The sequence below is a fragment of the Oncorhynchus keta genome, chromosome 2, assembly GCF_023373465.1.
Source record: "Oncorhynchus keta strain PuntledgeMale-10-30-2019 chromosome 2, Oket_V2, whole genome shotgun sequence".
Classification (NCBI taxonomy): Eukaryota; Metazoa; Chordata; class Actinopteri; order Salmoniformes; family Salmonidae; genus Oncorhynchus; species Oncorhynchus keta.
Genome location: NC_068422.1, coordinates 58,284,155 through 58,302,697, shown reverse-complemented (window position 1 = coordinate 58,302,697; position 18,543 = coordinate 58,284,155). Strand labels below are relative to the sequence as shown.

The following is an 18,543-nucleotide window of genomic DNA, read 5'->3' as shown; positions in this document are numbered from 1 at the left end:
AGAGAGAGAGAGAGAGAGAGAGAGAGAGGGGGGCAGATATAGAGGCAGGGAATGGAGAGACATGAAAGAGGGAGTTTAGTACAATTGGAGAGAAAAAAAGAGAACGAAAGAGAGAGCGAGTGAGTATAGTATGTATTATTGACAAAGATTTGACAAAGACGAGGGCTGCACTGGACTCTTTCCCTCCCCTTACCTGGAACAGGGCCACTTTACTCACGATGGAGTAGTTAACATCCACAGCCATGTCCATCCTCATCTTATCCGGCAGCTGAATCAACAGCTCCTGTTCATCTGTAGAGCGAGAGAGAGACCAAGAGGCAGCAAGAGGGAAAAAAGGTAAGGTGGGAGGCAAGATGGGCAGAGAGAAGGAGAGAGTTAGGGGGATGGTGAGCGAGCAAATAGGCCAATAACAGAAAACAATATCTTCGTAACATATCGACATGCAGCACTCTCACAACATTTAGCCAACGTTCCTCACCCAGCATGCCCTGTATTTTCCAGGTGTAGTCGTACCAGGTCTTGACTCGGTTCTGGACCTCTGTGGGGATGTGGTAGGAGGTCATGTACTTGATGGTGTTGTCCATACAGGCCCGGTAGTAGTTCTGACCCGCTGTGGCAGCCCCCACCACATCTCTCATCTGGAACAACAGCAGAACAACAAGCCTCATGTTCAGTAGGCATGAAACGGAAACAAAACGCTCAGAAACAAGAACGTACGATCTGAGCCATCAATCTGAGCCATTATTTTCTGTTGGAAAAGGTTTTGCTGTGGCATGCCCCAATGAACACGGATTGTCTTGGCTGCACCTACCTGACCAATCATGATGGAGAAAGCAAAGACGCCAACAAAATAGTTGACGAGCTGGAATGTGATCTCAAACACGGTGGTTGGGTCCGGGAGACCACCGATGGTGATCAGGGTCTTTACAGCAAAGTAGTAACACCGGATATAACTGGGCACACAGACAGAGGCACTGTATACACACAGATGTCCGACAAATACACACACGCACACACGTCTGGGATAAATGAACATTTCTAAAGGTGACCGCAGAAGAGGACTTGGAAAAAGCTGGATGTTTTGTGGTAATGTGGTTGGTGCGAGGGTTTTTCGGCCGTTTTGTGACTGTTTAGCGGTGTTCTCCTCACCTGTTCCCTTTGCCATTGTAGACCCACTTAGTGGACCCCAGCCCCTCGTAGTCAGAACCCCAATAGAACAGACAGGCGTTGATGTGGAGAGAATACAACAGGTAGGAAGTGGTCAGGATCACTCTGAGAGGGAGAGAGAGAGAGGAGGGGAATGACAAAAAGTTACTAGAGCTCAGTAAGGGCTACAGCATCCTCTGCTGGCTAATTATGTGTATTGCATGTTGAGTGTGTCTGTGTGGGGTTTTCTCTGCTGAGTGTTTTGTCTTGAGCTAATGTCCTGTGTAGAGTATGTATGTGTGGTTGATGGTCAGAGTGTGTTCTATGTGTCCCTCTCTGGGACCTGTAGATGTAGGCTTTCTTCATGACTGCTTCCAAACGGTCGTTGAACTCAAAGAAAGCCATGTACTGAAACAGAGAAAGAGAGGCGTCAATCACTAATCACTAAGGTCTAAGCACTCCAATGAATGTACGTGTGTGTGTGTGTGTGTGTGTGTGTGTGTGTGTGTGTGTGTGTGTGTGTGTACCTTCAGTAGGCGGGGGAATCTGAGAAGGGAGTTAACGCCAGTAAAGTAGTAAAATATCTCCATGGGAAACATACTGACACAATCCATCTGAAAGACAAATCATTCCTTTACAAACCAACACTCCTCACATCCATCTGAGAAATATAGAGCTACTTGTCTACTAGCCCAGTCAACAAGGAGAAACAGTGTAGCTTCAGCCTCACCTTGAATCGTTCTGTTGTCATGTAGTTGTCTCTCATGTCCTTTTTGTCACACTGCAAGAAAAGAGAAGAAATTAGAACATCATTTAGTTCCTTGTATCTATAACTGTGTATATGTCTGTGCGTTTTAGAGGTGTTTCTGAATCTGTGTGTATGATTGTCTGTGTTGGCATACATTTTCTAGTACTACTTGCCGTAGAGGGCCTGTTTGTGTGTATGTACCTGTCTGTATAAGCATGGTGCATATGTGATTGCCTACAGTATATGTGAGGATCCAGATCCCCTTACCACAATATCTCCTCCGCGTACAAACTCCAGGCGGGGCTGAAAGACCAGGATGTCGGTGATGTAAATAAGGTCACAGGTGTAGTCCATTAACAGCCACCAGTAGATGTTGTCTGCAGTCTGGTAGGGGAAGGCCCAGCGCACCGGGATCAGCCACACGTTCCAGTTCCACGCCATCATCACAAAGAACAGCCACACCACGTAGACCAGGTCTACAGGGAGACGAGAGGCACAAACAGAGCAGAGCAGAGTCAACTACAACGTGAATATAAATACTCAGTGGGGGCTAAAAGGTATATTAGGATTTCATTACATTAGTATCAGGGCCCAAGGTCAGGTAGGTAAAGATAGTTCATATTTTATTGTCAAGATTCAGAAGTGAGATGGGCCTGTAAGAGGCGCACTCATCAGCCAGTTGGTCATTTTTATTTGTATTTTATTTCACCTTTATTTAACGAGGCAAGTCATGTCGGTAAAGTACCATTATGTGTTGTATAGGAATGTATAATGGAACAGGGGTATGTGGTAGTAAAATTGGTGAGGGATATTATCCACTATTCTAAAGTTTTGGTCCTGGATACTGATTAGCTGAAAGCCGTGGTATATTAGATTGTATACCATGGGTATGGCAAGAAATTACTTGTTTACTGTTCTGGGGTTTGTAGCATATGGCTAATATACCACGGCTAAGGGCTGTATGCAGGCAATACCGCGTTGCATTGGGCCTAAGAACAGCCCTTAAAAGTGGTATATTGGCAATATACCACACCCCCCTAGGGCCATATCACTTAAATATACCACGGGCGTGACCCAAAATGACTTGTTTATTTTATAATTATGTTGATAACTAGTTTATAATAGCAGTAAAGCACCTCAGGGGTTTGTGTTTATGGCCAGTATACTACGGCTAAGGGGTGTACCAAGGCACTCTGCATTGCGTCGTGCATAAGAACAGCTCTTAGCCATGGAATATTAGCCATATACAGTACCACACCACCTCGGGCCTTAGTGCTTAAGTATAATATGTTTTGGTATATAGCTCACCAGTATAAGGGTCGATGCTGGAAGGGAAACGATAGTCCACTATGGTTTGAAGCCAACTAGGAAGTGGGGGCATTTTGGGAAGTTTGATGATTTTGATTGGGTATCCATAGAAGTCCCAGTACTCCTCCTCCTCTTCCTCCTCCACCGGGGCTGAGATGTCCTTGTCATCTTCTGGGGGAGGAGGGGGAGGGGGCGCCTTGGCTGGGGCTGGGATTGAGAGGTCAAAAGTTCTAGGTTATGTGAAAATGGATGTGGGTCAGGGTTGCATTTGTACATTTTAGAAAATAATTTGGCAATTGTGTATTTTGCTTGTTGTAAGGTCAAGGGTCAGGGTCACAGGTTAAAGCTCATGCTTAGTGGTAACCTACAGGTTTGAGGGCTGTCTTCCTCAGATTCGTCAGGGTCCATCAGTTTTTCCTTCTTGCGGACCGTCCTCGCCTTAAACAGCTTGACCAGTGTAGTCACTCTCTCTTGGACAATCACACTGCCATAGCTGGCCGCTGATGCTGGACGATCCCTGCAGGATACGACATCATCAGTGAGTGAGTGAGTCTGTGCAAGTGTACCATGCATGCAAGTGTGCATCCGTGTTTTGTGTTACAACAGGTTGGTGGCTTGGGGAGGGCGGGCTGGAGCAGAATAGGTTGAGTGGTATCAAATACATAAAACACGTGGTTTCCAAATGGTTGATGCCATTCCATTAACTCTGTTCCAGCCATTGTTAAGAGCTGTCCTCCGCTCAGCAGCCTCCACTTGGTTTTGCATGCGTCTTGTGCATTTGCCTGTGTGGCATCACTCACCCATCTTCCACAGTCAGGAGGCCGGTCTGCATCTCCAAGTCATCAACACCAAAAATATCATCCTCTTCAGCACTTCTCTCTTCTACCGGGAGGAGCGAGCCACTAAAGGAAAGGCGATAAAAGGTTAGGCAATAGGAGACAAAGAGACAAGGGTAGGATAAACTGCACAAACAAAGCTGCCACAACTTACTCTGCAGCCACAGCTTTGCTGAATGTGTGAGAAAAAGAGAGAGTGATATTAAGGCAATATGGCTAGTAAATTAAATGTTTGTCTGTCATTCTAGGCAAATCACCATAGAGCAAGTCTGTGCAGCTACTATAATCATCAGACAGGCTTTTGAAGCAGCAGAGTGTATAGTCAGTTTACCTGCGCTTGGTCCCGGGGGGGAGAGACACGGTCAGAGAGATGGACAGGGGATCCTGGGAGGTGATGATCTGGGGGATGTTGAGACCCCTCCTCATCCCTACGTCTCTGTCCACATCCTCCACTTTAACCACTGGCAGCACATTCCCTCCTCTGTCCTTTCCAAAGCTCCCTGAAGAACACGAGGAACTGTTTTCTATAACTCTGGAAAACCCACTCAAGAGAGTTGATACCTACCAACAACCCAGAACTATCAGATAAACATTCTAGAAACAACACTTGAAAGCGTTCTAGAACTTTTGTATGACGACGAAAACACTCTAGAACCCATGGGGTTTGCTTAGCCCAGGGATAACTTCAGTACAACAGTAGAGAGGCTAATGTGAATTAACAGGTTTGGGAGAGTGCCAAGTGTGTCCCGGGGCTGTCATCGAGGCAGGGGGTGGCTACTTTGAAGAGTCTCAAATGTGGAGCGTGTTTTGATTTGTTTGGCACTTTTTTGGTTGCTACATGATCCCGTATTTGTTATTTCATAGTGTTGATGTCTTCACTATTATTCTACAATGTAGAAAAAGTCAAAAATAAAGAGGCTATCGTCATTGATGTGAAAGAACAGAACGACACAACACAGCACGACATGGCACAACCACGACACGGCATTGCACAACACAGAACGGCACGGCACAGGACATTTCACCCTAGAGGGTTCGGTTCACCTGAGCAGTGGGTGGGTGGCTGCTGCTCTTCGAGATGAAGCAGGGTGCACGGTAGAGAGCATGATGGCAGAGATTTGGAGGGCGGTGGTCAAGGGGTCAGGGGTGAGGATGGGGTCAGGATGGGGTCGGGAGGTCTCAGGATAGGTGGAACTTGACTTAGTGCTCTGAGGAGACGGTTGATCTAATTTGACACTAGTTTTCCGAATCTAACTCCAGGTCTGCAGGGAGGGGCAGGCGTTGGGACAGGGGAAGGGAGTGTTACTCCTTGGAGACATCTTCCTGGGGTTGGGTTTGGGACACGGCATTTGGGTTAAGTCTGTTGAGGCGATTGAGTATCATTTGGCAGTACTGTCGCGCCTGCTTGGGTAGCTCGGACATCTCATTTTTTAGCAGGGTTAACTCTTCTGGCAGGGCGAGCTTGGACAGTTTTGGAGGGTTCAGGTTGTTGTCGCGTAGCAACTTGGTGAGATTGTCGAGGCACTGGCAGGCGTGGGGGATATGCCTAAGCAGGCTCCTGATTGGAGAGCAATTGGAGGGCACTGGGCGGCGACATGGTCAGACAGCCAATCAGATCAATACAATTGAGCAAAACAGGAAGTCATGTTAAGATCGAAAATGTTACAGTAGTACTTAGTAGTAGTAGTTTTAATGTCTGGTAATTGTGCTGTCATATACAATATATATATATACAAAGTATGTGTACACCCCTTCAAATTAGTTGATTCGACTATTTCAGCCATACCCGTTGCTGACAGGTGAATAGAATCAAACACACAGCCATGCAATCTCCATAGACAAACATTGGCAGTAGAATAGCCTAACTGAAGAGCTCAGTGACCTTGAACGTGGCACCATCATACAATAGGATGCCACCTTTCCAACAAGTCAGTTTGTCAGATTTCTGACCTACTAGAGCTGCCCTGGTCAACTGTCAACTATTGTGAAGTGGAAACGTCTCGGAGCAACAACGGCTCAGCTGTGAAGTGGTAGGCAACACCAGCTCACAGAACGGGACATTTGAGTGCTGAAGAGTAAAAATTGTCTGTCCTCGGTTGCAACACTCACTACCGAGTTCCAAACTGCCTCTGGAAGCAACGTCAGCACAAGAACTGTTCATCGGGAGCTTCATCAAATGGGTTTCCATGGCCGAGTAGCCGTACACACAAGCCTAAGATCAGCATGTGCAATGCCAAGTGTGGGCTGGAGTGGTGTAAAGCTTAACACCATTGGACTCTGTAGCATTGGAAATGCGTTCTCTGGAGTGATGAATCACATTTCACCATCTGGCAGGAGAACGCTACCTGCCCCAATGCATAGTGCCAACTGTAAAGTTTGGTGGGGAGGAATAATGGTTTTGGGCGGTTTTTCATGGTTCGGGCTGAGCCCCTTAGTTCCTGTGAAGGGAAATCTTAGCGCTACAGCATACAATGACATTCTAGACAATTTTGTGCTTCCAACTTTGTGGCAACAGTTTGGGGAAGGCTCTTTCCTGTTTCAGCATGACAATGCCCCCGTGCACAAAGCGAGGTCCATACAGAAATGACCTCAACCTAATCGAACACATTTGGGGTGAATTAGAACTCCGACTGCGAGCCATGCCTAATCGCCCAACATCAGTGCCCGACCTCACTAATGCTCTTGTGGTCCCTGCAGCAATTGCTCTTGTGGAAAATCTTCAATGGAGGCTGTTATAGCAGCAAAGGGGAGACCAACTCCATAACAATCCCCATAATACTGGAATGAGATGTTTGATGAGCAGGTGTCCACATACTTTACTATATACACTGCTGTTCAGCATTGATGAATATCCTCTCATTACATGAAGCAGGAAGACTCACCTTCACACCCTGCTTCGTCGGCACTTTCCTCTTCCTGCAATGAGAGCAGTGAGCATAAAAAACATTCTCCATAGTAATAGCGTTAGTAACACCCATGAAACTACAGTGTAATAACAAGGATATCTGTTGGCTGTTAAAATGTTCCCTACCTGAGTTGCGGCAGTGGGTGGAGTCTTCTGGTCGGCTGGTTCTGGCTGTTCGGTCACTGCCGCTTGCGGCTCTGGTTCTGGGGAGGCCTCTCTGGGGGTAGACACTGGGGGGCTTGGTTCGACTGACTCCGCCTCTGCCTCAACCTCGGACAACCCCTCGGCTGGACACACATCCATCAGGCACCTGGAGAGGGAGTGTGGTCCGATCAGTGCAGCTTTACTGTGTGTGTAGCCAATAGGAGTAGCGTTGAACACTGAGAGAACCTATCAATTCAATCTTAGTGCTGGAAAATAATTAGGACAAACACACATCCACCTAGCTCTGGTCCAGGGCGTTAGAGCTGCTCGCTAGAAAGCTCAGCGTTACCATAGGCATATGCACTCTGAGCATACCGAGTAAGATGTCAAGAAGCAATGTCTCGCAATTGCAGATAATGAATTCTCCACTGCTAAGAAAATAATTTATATCCGTCACTGAAACAGATGCAGCCATGTCTCAACAACAATGTAGACTAATTGTTCTCTATTACACAACTTACTCAGAACCCATTGGGGGGGAGGGGGGGGGGAAATCTCTCTGAATATTGTTCTCTAAAGCATATGTGGTCTCCTTCTTCCGTGACTGTTTGCCTCTTAACTGTGGCAAACACATTGTAAAATACAGTGTGTGATCTCACCCTCACAACAAATAATCCTGGAGTTTTGTCTGATTTCTGATAACCGGATTGGTTGGTTTGGAGGAAAAACTTTGGCACTTGATGTGAACTATGACTGCCCTGACAATCACAGGGCATAAATCATCAGGACAACCATCGACAACTAGATCAGACGGGTATGAATGGGAGGATTCCGGGCAATGTTGCCAAAGCGGCATTGAATTATCAAGATAACATTTGTCATTCGGGACTGTGAGGATGGATACTGGGGAGAGGGATCAACTTAGATGTTGTCTTTGATTTGGCTTCTGTCTGTTTGACATTGGGTTAGATCTCAACTATGTTTTGGTTTTTTAATGAATTAAGCAATTGTTTTGTGTAGAGAAATAAGAAGACTAAGTTAAACATATCCCAGACTAGTCATTACATAGCCTCGCCACCGGCCCGCCAATGAGAATACAGTATCTGGAGACTAAGTCATTCTTAAGGGTCTAAATTGTTTTTTTAGAACCTACCTTTTCAGGTCCACTCTGATTCAATGAGGAATTGGCGGCACAAGGCAATACAAGAGACATGTCAAACTGAATAAGATCTTTTCTCACCATTACTATCAGCTCTCAAGCTCGGCACAAAGCACTGCTGTTAGGCCTATGGACTGTTGCTTTAGCATTCTACAGTCTCCAAAGACTGAACAGCAGATAGCACTAAAGCTGCTTAGTGAATTCATTGCTCAACCTCCAAGTGATAGCTGTAACAGCGTGATCAATGTTGTACAGTGCCTTCAGAAAGTATTCACACCCCTTGACCCCCCCCCACACTATTGTTATTTTACTGCTGCTCTTTAATTATTATAATTTTTAAAATATAAAAAAAAAAAAATAATATTAAAACTGCATTATTGGTTAAGGGCTTGTAAAGTAAGCATTTCACTGTAACGTCTACACCTGTTGTATTCGGCGCATGTACCTAATACAATTTCATTTGATTTGAAGATCTATGACAAGACTTGAAAATGGCTGTCTTGCAATGATCATCAACCAACTTGACTGAACTTGAAGAATTAAAAAAATAATAATGTGCAAATATTGTACAATCCAGGTTGCACAATATCTTGGAGACTTACTCAGAATGACTCACAGCTGCCAAAGGTGATTCTGACATGTATTGACTCAGGGGTGTGAATACTTAAGTAAATTAGATATTTCTGTACTTCATTTTCAATAAATGTGCAAAAATGTATAAAAACACATTTTCACTTTGTTATTATAGGTTATTGTTTGTAGCTGGGAGAAAGAAAAAAAAACATTTAATCAATTTCTAATTCAGGCTGTACCACAACAAAATGTGGAAAAAGTCAAGGGGTATGAATATTTTCTGAAGGCACTGTATGATATCATAACATAGCCTTTCATTACTAAGTCTTCGCCTGCTCAGCTTCATATCTCAGTGTTTATTCTACTATGCGTGAGATAATTCCCAAGGAAGAATCTACCACCTAGCATGGCTGGGGATGGACGTTACCTCTGAACACTCAAAATAGTCATCTTAAACTCCACAGAATAAATAAATCCCTCTTTGGCCTTTTGGTTTCAGTAAATGCCACAAAGCTGAGCGTATGTGGGGACAGCAAACCGTTTAGCCGCATGGGAATGCCATGACGCAGTGAGTAGCCTTGGTGTTAAAAACAAAGCAGGAATAAGCCTCTACCTGCTAAATGATTTGGCTTACTCGGTGATCTTATTTTCCACTTTAGGCTCCACAGCTTTAGCTTTGTTGTCTTCAGATATCTCATTGTCTTCAGCAACTACAATATCCATCAGAGTATTGTCTTCAATGCTCAGAATATTCTCAACGACAGTAACCTCTATGGCTTTATTTTTCTCGGGACTTTTATTCTCCATGCTCTCGTCGCTCTCGTGAAGCAGTTTCAACCTGGACGATTTGACCATGAGAAGGTTTAGGAATTAGACATTCAAATGCTATCGTTTACCAACTCTATCAGCACTCAAGCTGGGGAGAAAGCGCAGCATGGAATGTCGGCTTTGAATCCATGTAGAGTTAATATGCCAAATAAGGTGTGACCAATGAATAATCTGTTAACAATATGTGTTACCATAAATCGTAACATTGTTCAGCTTTACAAGTTTGTGCCCAAACACTGTCCATATATACTGAACAAAAATATAAACGCAACATGTAAAGTGTTGGTCCCATGTTTTCATGAGCTGAAGTAAAAGATCGCAGAAATGTTCCACAAAAAGCTGATTTCTCTCAAATGTTGTGCACAAATTTGTTTACATCCCTGTTAGTGAGCATTTCTCCTTTGCCAAGATTATCCATCCACCTGACAGGTGTGGCATATCAAGAAGCTGATTCAACAGCTTGATCATTACCAAGGTACATCTTGTGCTGGGGACAATAAAAGGCCTAAAATGTATAGTTTTGTCACGCAGCTGTCTCAAGTTTTGAGAGAGCATGCAGTCAGCAGTATTTATGTCTGTAATAAATCCCTCTTGTGTGGAAAAACTCATTATAATTGTCTGGACCTGGACCAGGCCCACCCATGGCTTCACCCCTGCCCAATCAAGTGAAATCCAGAGTTTAGGGCCTAATATATTTATTTCAATTGACTGATTTCCTTCTATGAACTATAACTCAGGAAAATCGTTGAAATGGTTTCATGTCGTGTTTATATTTATGTTCAGTATCGATGACGCTGGTTGAGTTTTTGTTTTCATGGTCTTTCGAGACAGAAAATGTAATTTAATTTTTCGTACAGGTCTTGTACCTGTTGTCCCAATCATGCTCCATTGAGCAAGTTTCAAAGTTGACACCAACCCCTTTGTCCCCATAGTTTAAGAAAAATCAAGTTACACCTTAGCCCGACCTTCAACTGGTTAGGTAAAAGGCGCAAAGCATTAAAGCTGTACATCTGTGACATTGGGTACCATGAGGAATGCGTAGCCTAGTTTCTATGGCATCAAAGCACAACTTCTCAGCACATTCCAAAGCGGGAATAAGCCTCTATCGGGTAAGGATTCAGCTTACTCAGTGATCTTATTGTCCTCTTTAAGCTCCAAAGCGTCAATGTGGTCCTCAACGACAATATTGTCCTCAGCAACATTTATGTCTTGGTTGACCGTTTTCTCCTCTGATATTTGACTGTCTTCAGTGATTGTAATAATGACTGAAACTTCTGCTATCTTATTCTTCCCAGGACATCTATTCGCCCGAGATATCTTATTCTCTACGGTTACTATTTTCTCCTCTGCAACTTTTCTGGCTTCATCGATTGTTTTCTCATTGGATATTTCCCGCATAGTATTCTGTTCATTCATTTTAATTTTCACAATGACTGTCACCTCTTCTGTTATTTGATTGTCTATAGATATCTTATTATCCTGCGTGGTCGTAATGCCTTCATCAGTCTTCGTTTCCTCAACGACGGTAATCTCGTCTGTAAACGCTGGAATCTTATTTTCCTCAGAACTTTCATTTTCCTCTGCTCCTTTAGTCTCCGCAGATATCGTCTCTCCGACGGCCATCTCTCCAACCGCTATATTCCTATCAGAAGATGTCTTGACCTTATTTACATGCTTTCCCTCAGGTATCTTGATATCCGGTGTTAGGATGCTCTCTTCAATCTTAATTTTCTCAACGGCAGTAACCTTTGTCTTATTCCTATCAGGTCTTTTATATTCCACTTTACCTTTTGTCTCCTCTGACATCTTATTTTCCTGTTTCGTTGTATTTTCTCCAGCGTTCTGAATGATTTCCTCAATGACCTCAATAACCTCATCTGTAACCTCTGGTATTTTGTTATCGTCAGGACTTTTATTTTCCTCCGTTACTTCTGTCTCATATATCTCCTCTCCACTGACTATATTCTCCACTGTGGTCATATTCTGATCATAATCTTCTGTGACTGTAACCTCTGTTACTTTCGTCTCGTTAGAGACTATACTATTCTCCTCAGCAGCAACGTTTTTGTCTTCGTTTATATTTTTGTCCTCAAATATCTTATTGTGTTGTATAATGGTGTTCTCTTCAACCGTCTTAATTTTCTCAACAACGGTAACCTCTGTTACTTTCTCCTTGTCAGGATTTTCATTTTCCTCTGCTCCTTTAGTCACCGCACAAATCATCTCTCCAACGGCCATCTCTCCAACCGCTATATTCCTATCAGAAGATGTCTTGTCCTTATTTACATGCTTTCCCTCAGGTATCTTGATATCCGGTGTTAGGATGCTCTCTTCAATCTTAATTTTCTCAACGGCAGTAACCTTTGTCTTATTCCTATCAGGTCTTTTATATTCCACTTTACCTTTTGTCTCCTCTGACATCTTATTTTCCTGTTTCGTGGTATTTTCTCCAGCGTTCTGAATTATTTCCTCAATAACCTCATCTGTAACCTCTGGTATTTTGTTATCGTCAGGACTTTTATTTTCCTCTGTTACTTCTGTCTCAGATATCTCCTCTCCTATGACTATATCCTCCACTGCGGTTGTATTCTGTTCAACATTCCTGATGACCTCATTGACTGTTACCATAGGTATATTCTCTTCAGTGACTACATTCTCATCGGCAGCAACTTTTTTGTTTTCGTGTACATTTTTCTCCTTAGATATCTTATTGTCTTGTGTGGTCATATTCTGTTCAATGATCTTGACTTTCTCAGCGTCTGTAACCGCAGATACTTTAGACTTGTCCGGATTTTCATTTTCCTCTGTTACTTTTGTCTCCTCAGATATCTTATCGTCGGTAATAATATTCTCTTCGGGAACAACTTTTGTGTCTTCGTGGAAATGACTCTCTTTTGATATCTTACACGCCACTAGGGCCGTATTCTGTTCAAGGTTCTTCATTTCCTCAGTGATTGTAACCTCTATTATTTTAGTCTCAGATATCGTACTATCCTGTGTAGTCATATTATCTTCAGTTTTTGGAACTATTTTCTCAAATACCGTAACCTCCTCTGTTACTATATTCTCCTCAGATGCAACCGTTTTGTCTTCATTGAAATGAATCTGAATAGATATCTTATTGTCCTCGGTTATCTTATTCTCTTCGGGACTCTCAATGTCCATGATCCCGTCGCTCTCCGCCTGAAGCATCTGCAACCTGGACGGTGTGCAGAGGGGGACAAACAGAGCTTCAGACAGTCTCAGACAGTTAGACAGTCATAAACCGTAGTTTTAAACATGTACAGAGCTCGATTTTACACATCAGTTTTCAATAGTGCTCCCCAAATAGTGGGCGACACCAATATTGATCATTTTAGGGCTTAATCCGCTTATTGAGGGTGCCTTGAAACTCCAGTCACCCCTGTAATTTGACCGGCTGCATCCATATCACGAAGAGCAGACAAACAGCAGACAAACAGAGCCCCTCAGCCCTCCAGAATGTATGTAGGCTACTGTGCAGCAGTCTTAGAAATCTCAAGCTCCGTATCCTATCAAACATCTGGTTAATGAGTCAAACTGTAGAGGGAAGAGGATGGGGTCAAAGGTTTGGATGTGAGATGTTAACATGCTTGAGATAGAGGTTGCCCCTAACTACAGATTTCGGATCAGATTAGACGATCCCTGACTGTAATCTTAACCATTAGGGTGGCGATTTAATGTTTGACACCAGAGATAAGTGGTTAAGGGCAACATTCATCTACTCTGCTGCGGATAGAAGCGTGGAAGGGTAACGGGGAGTAGGAGCGGGACTTACTCAGGGTCTTCCTCGTTCTCTTCCTCCTGGATATTGGGCAGTCTTTGCAAAACAGACAGTGAGCAGGATGATTATTAAGGGTCGTCTCATTGGCGATGACATGTCCTGGTGTGTGTATGGGTTTGCATGTGTGTGAGAGCAAGCCGCTGCACGACGGCACTAAGTGCAGCTCTCAGCCTTACATTGCGCTTTTTATCACAACCCAGTGATCCTCACTTCATTGGCTCAGCACGAACCAGCTCAGCAACACACACTCCAGCACACTCACATGTGCATCGAGATGGTAGGGGATGGATGTTCATTCACCTATGGGTGTGTGTTTGTGCGTATGTTTGTGTGTGTATGTACGTGTGTGTGTGTGTGTGTGTGTGTTTGAGTAGATGTATGTGTCTGTGTGTATATGTATGTGTTTGTATGCAAACATGCATGTGTTTCTGTGTATGTGTGTGTGGGAGGGGGAGACGTACTGCTCTCCATCAGTCTCTTGCTGTGAGTCTGTGGCCCTCTGGGCACTGGCAGCCTGCTCCTCCTCTAGTTGTCTAACTGCCATCTCAGCCGCCTGTCTGGCCACCTCCTCAGCCATCCGTGCTTCTTTTAACTGCTGCTGCAGCCTGGAGACCAGGTGAGTACATACATCGGACAATCACACAGAGCCAAAAGGCATTGATGAACACAACGGCCAATCCCAATTCAATCACTCGTACAGACAAAGGGAGACAGATCTCTGGGGGGAAGAAATACGAGATTGTAAAAAAAAAGTGAGCGTGAGACAGAGAGAGAAATTACATAGAGAATAGGAGGAAGAGGAAAACAGATGGAGTCTTTTATTACTTCTCCTCCACTTTCACCATAGCAGCCTCCTCTGCCTCTTTCTTTATGCTCTCTATGAGGGGAGTCCATCTCTCTGTCTGTGTCTCTGCATCTTCTGCTTCTTGTTGCATTTCCAGAACCTGCTGCAACAGAGAAATACAGTACACACAGAGAGTACGGCTATTGCAGCTCCAGATAAAGAACATTATTAAGCTCAATGGAATTTCCATTAGGAAAATGGAACAGTTTTGTTTCTGTCACATCATGTTGGTGACTTTCTGGTCAGCTTTGAAGCTATTGCCACTTTTGTCCATTCAAGCACGGTAATCTACTGACTACCAGCAAGGCTGTATCTGATTCTGCCTCTGACCTGGGGTATGAGTGAGGGTAAGGCCTGGAGCAGGGCTGCTCCCTGAGCCACTTTGTTCTCCTTCTCCTCCCAATCCGGGTCCACCTCCTCCAGAACCATGTCTTCATGGCCTTGCAGGATGAGGACTAAATTGGAAATAGGAAACAAGTTGCACGAAAAGGAGGTGGGTCAGTGGGTTAAGTGTTAGAGGATATGGACCAGTAGGGTGGGATCAACCAATCAAGAGAAAGACCTCATATTCAGCAGCCAATTAATGCTTAAAATGTATTCACAACCAAGTGGGAAGGTGGTATTTTTCACATACGGCTGGGAAAAATCCACTTTGAAACCCCTCCAACTAGTGGGAAGCTCGTCTATCATCCCCGAGCTTCTACTTCTCCCACAAGCTTTGACCTCTTCGAGCTTCGACTTCTTCGACTTCTCACACAATTTTCCTACTAAGGAAATTACCTCGATAAACAGCATTTTGGCAACTGATTGAATCCCATCAGTCACAATAGGGATTCTTTTTTGTACTTAACAGGTTCTACAGAAGTTAAAGTTTTCCTTATCAACAAATAAGTCATATATTATGCATTACCAAGGTGTCTAATATGGTTCAGAGAAGTTTCATATGATTTCTCACAATGGTCACAAGACCACAAGCATAAATCTCCAAGGTGTACTTTTAGCGATGCATTTGTCACCAGAAGTCTGTATTCAACAGCTTAAAACACAATGTTTAAAGGGTGTAGTTTACATATGCGCTCTAATTTTCAATAGATTGAATCCATGATGCTCGTGGTATATGAAAATATCTTAATGGTCATATTTGTGACAAATGGGAAAATACAGTGGCTTTGACGATTATCCATTAGCCTTTACATAAGTGTAAATCAGCGATTTTGACTGTAAAATGTCACATTTTGATATTTTTTGGGGGAATTGCCATTGGGGAATTACCAGACTTACGCTTATAGGGAAGGACATTCAACAAGAACAAATGACTAATGATTGGCTGAGAGAAATTGATTATGCAAATATTGTGGGGCTGTTTTGTTAGGCTTCAGTGTGGCTTTTGACATTATCGATCATAGTCTGCTGCTGGTAAAACTGATGTAGTATGGCTTTACACCCTCTGATATACATGTCAGCTACTACAGAGATTTAAATGACTGTAACATTCAACAAAGAGCTGCAGTTGGTTTCAGAAGGGAATATATAAGTTTGTCCTAAATATTTTAAAAACTGAAAGCGTTGTATTTTGGGAAAAATAATTCACTAACCCCTAAACCTCGACTAATCGTGTAATTAATCATGTGGAAATTGTCAAAGTAGTGGTCATGGTCAAAACATATTGATACAACAGTAGCTAAGATGGGTCTGTCCATAATAAAGCGTTGTTCTGCCTTCTTAACAGCACTGTCAACAAGGTAGGTCCTACGGGCTCTAGTTTTATCGCACCTGCACTCAGTGGTGTGGTCAGCTGCCACAAAGACGGTCTTAGGAATATTGCAATTGGCTCAGAACAGGGCAGCGCGGCTGGCCCTTGGATGTACACAGAGAGCTAACATTAATAATATGCACATCAATCTATCCTGGCTCAAAGTGGAGGAGAGATCGACTTCATCACTACTTGTATTTGTGAGAGGTATTGACATGTTGAATGCACCAAGGTGTCTGTTTGAACTACTGGACACCCATGCATACCCCCCAAGACATGCCACCAGAGGTCTCTTCACAGTCCCCAAGTCCAGAACAGACTATTGGAGGCACACAGTACTACATGGAGCTATGACTACATGGAACTCTATTCCACATCAAGTAACTCATGCAAGCAGTAAAATAAGATTGAAAAAAACAGATAAAAATACACCTTATGGAACAGCGTGGACTGTGAAGGGACACAAACATATAGGCACAGACACATGCATATACACACGTACACATGGATTTTGTGTTGTAGATATGTGGTAGTAGAGTAGGAGCCTGAGGACACACTTAAGCTGATTTCACATCACATGTGAATGTATAGTAATGCCTTGGCAGCAGCTAATGGGGATCCATAATATATAGACTCATACACTGAAAAAGTGTCATTGAAAAGTAATTGAACAAATATTTAACGTCAATAGGTTTGTTAAGTGTCTCTACCAAAATGGCAGATCTGGTTTATGTGCGTTTTGCTGAATAGTCATGAAGGTAGACCTGGTTTATCAGAGTATTGGGACATAGCCACAGGTGTAAACCTGGTTCATATGGGTATTTGGGCTGAGACAGTCAGAGGTCACCAAGTGCAACATAGCTTCAGCGTGTAAATCAGCTCGAAAGATGTGTCGGATTCGAGTAATTGTCTCTGGCCCCCTCCCAGTTAGGGGGAGTGATGAGCTCTACAGCAGTCTCACAACTCAATCGCTGGTTGAAAACTGTTTTCTGCCCCTCCCAAAAGATAGAATTTGTAGATAATTGGCCCTCTTTCTGGGACTCACCCACAAACAGGACCAAGCCTGGCCTGCTGAGGAGTGACGGACTCCATCCTAGCTGGAGAGGTGCTCTCATCTTATATACCAACATAGACAGGGCTATAACTCCTCTAGCTCCACAATGAAATAGGGTGCAGGCCAGGCAGCAGGCTGTTAGCCAGCCTGCCAGCTTAGTGGAGTCTGCCACTAGCACAGTCAGTGTAGTCAGCTCAGCTATCCCCATTGAGACCGTGTCTGTGCCTCGACCTGGGTTGGGCAAAACTAAACATGGCCGTGTTCGCCTTAGCAATCTCACTAGGATAAAGACCTCCTCCATTCCTGTCATTATTGAAAGAGATCATGATAGCTCACATCTCAAAATAGGGCTACTTAATGTTAGATCCCTTACTTCAAAGGCAATTATAGTCAATGAACTAATCACTGATCATAATCTTGATGTGGTTGGCCTGACTGAAACATGGCTTAAGCCTGATGAATTTACTGTGTTAAATAGGACTCACCTCCTGGTTACACTAGTGACCATATCCCCCGTGCATCCCGCAAAGGCCGACGTGTTGCTAACATTTACGAGAGCAAATTTCAATTTACAAAAAAAGAAAATGACGTTTTCGTCTTTTGAGCTTCTAGTCATGAAATCTATGCAGCCTACTCAATCACTTTTTATAGCTACTGTTTACAGGCCTCCTGGGCCATATACAGAGTTCCTCATTGAGTTCCCTGAATTCCTATCGGACCTTGTAGTCATAGCAGATAATATTCTAATTTTTGGTGACTTTAATATTCACATGGAAACGTCCACAGACCCACTCCAAAAGGCTTTCGGAGCCATCATCGACTCAGTGGGTTTTGTCCAACATGTCTCTGGACCTACTCACTGTCACAGTCATACTCTGGACCTAGTTTTGTCCCATGGAATAAATGTTGTGGATCTTAATGTTTTTCTGGACTATCGGACCACCATTTTATTACGTTTGCAATCGCAACAAATAATCTGCTCAGACCCCAACCAAGGAGCATCAAAAGTCGTGCTATAAATTCACAGACACAATGATTCCTTGATGCCCTTCCAGACTCCCTCTGCCTACCCAAGGACGTCAGAGGACAAAAATCAGTTAACCACCTAACTGAGGATCTCAATTTAACCTTGCGCAATACCCTAGATGCAGTTGCACCCCTAAAAACTAAAAACATTTCTCATAAGAAACTAGCTCCCTGGTATACAGAAAATACCCGAGCTCTGAAGCAAGTTTCCAGAAAATTGGGACGGAAAAGGTGCCACACCAAACTGGAAGTCTTCCGACTGGCTTGGAAAGACAGTACCTTGCAGTATCGAAGAGCCCTTACTGCTGCTCGATCATCCTATTTTTCCAACTTATTTGAGGAAAATAAGAACAATCCTAAATGTTCTTTTGATACTGTCTCAAAGCTAACTAAAATGCAGCATTCCCCAAGTGAGGA

At 43.6% G+C, this 18,543-nt stretch overlaps 1 protein-coding gene across 16 annotated transcripts in view; it reads right to left on the bottom strand.

Annotated features, from left to right (window-relative positions):
- LOC118402945 (cyclic nucleotide-gated cation channel beta-1-like) overlaps nucleotides 1-18,543 on the bottom strand; it is an 81,175-nt gene that overhangs the window by 8,574 nt on the left and 54,058 nt on the right. For 12 of the 16 annotated variants that reach the window (XM_052478992.1, XM_052479009.1, XM_052479003.1 and 9 more), the window contains 21 exons: nucleotides 14,624-14,748; nucleotides 14,275-14,396; nucleotides 13,911-14,054; nucleotides 13,444-13,485; nucleotides 9,454-9,657; nucleotides 8,241-8,255; nucleotides 7,070-7,253; nucleotides 6,921-6,954; nucleotides 4,370-4,538; nucleotides 4,193-4,210; nucleotides 4,003-4,104; nucleotides 3,571-3,719; nucleotides 3,203-3,409; nucleotides 2,162-2,370; nucleotides 1,877-1,927; nucleotides 1,674-1,760; nucleotides 1,490-1,554; nucleotides 1,150-1,272; nucleotides 812-953; nucleotides 479-638; nucleotides 194-291 (listed from right to left, as the gene is read on the bottom strand). In XM_052478992.1, the coding sequence (XP_052334952.1) occupies nucleotides 194-291; nucleotides 479-638; nucleotides 812-953; nucleotides 1,150-1,272; nucleotides 1,490-1,554; nucleotides 1,674-1,760; nucleotides 1,877-1,927; nucleotides 2,162-2,370; nucleotides 3,203-3,409; nucleotides 3,571-3,719; nucleotides 4,003-4,104; nucleotides 4,193-4,210; nucleotides 4,370-4,538; nucleotides 6,921-6,954; nucleotides 7,070-7,253; nucleotides 8,241-8,255; nucleotides 9,454-9,657; nucleotides 13,444-13,485; nucleotides 13,911-14,054; nucleotides 14,275-14,396; nucleotides 14,624-14,748 (2,450 nt within the window). The remainder of the gene's footprint in view (nucleotides 1-193; nucleotides 292-478; nucleotides 639-811; nucleotides 954-1,149; nucleotides 1,273-1,489; nucleotides 1,555-1,673; nucleotides 1,761-1,876; nucleotides 1,928-2,161; nucleotides 2,371-3,202; nucleotides 3,410-3,570; nucleotides 3,720-4,002; nucleotides 4,105-4,192; nucleotides 4,211-4,369; nucleotides 4,539-6,920; nucleotides 6,955-7,069; nucleotides 7,254-8,240; nucleotides 8,256-9,453; nucleotides 9,658-13,443; nucleotides 13,486-13,910; nucleotides 14,055-14,274; nucleotides 14,397-14,623; nucleotides 14,749-18,543) is intronic. The other 4 variants (XM_052478997.1, XM_052479000.1, XM_052479038.1 and 1 more) reach the window with 4 other exon arrangements.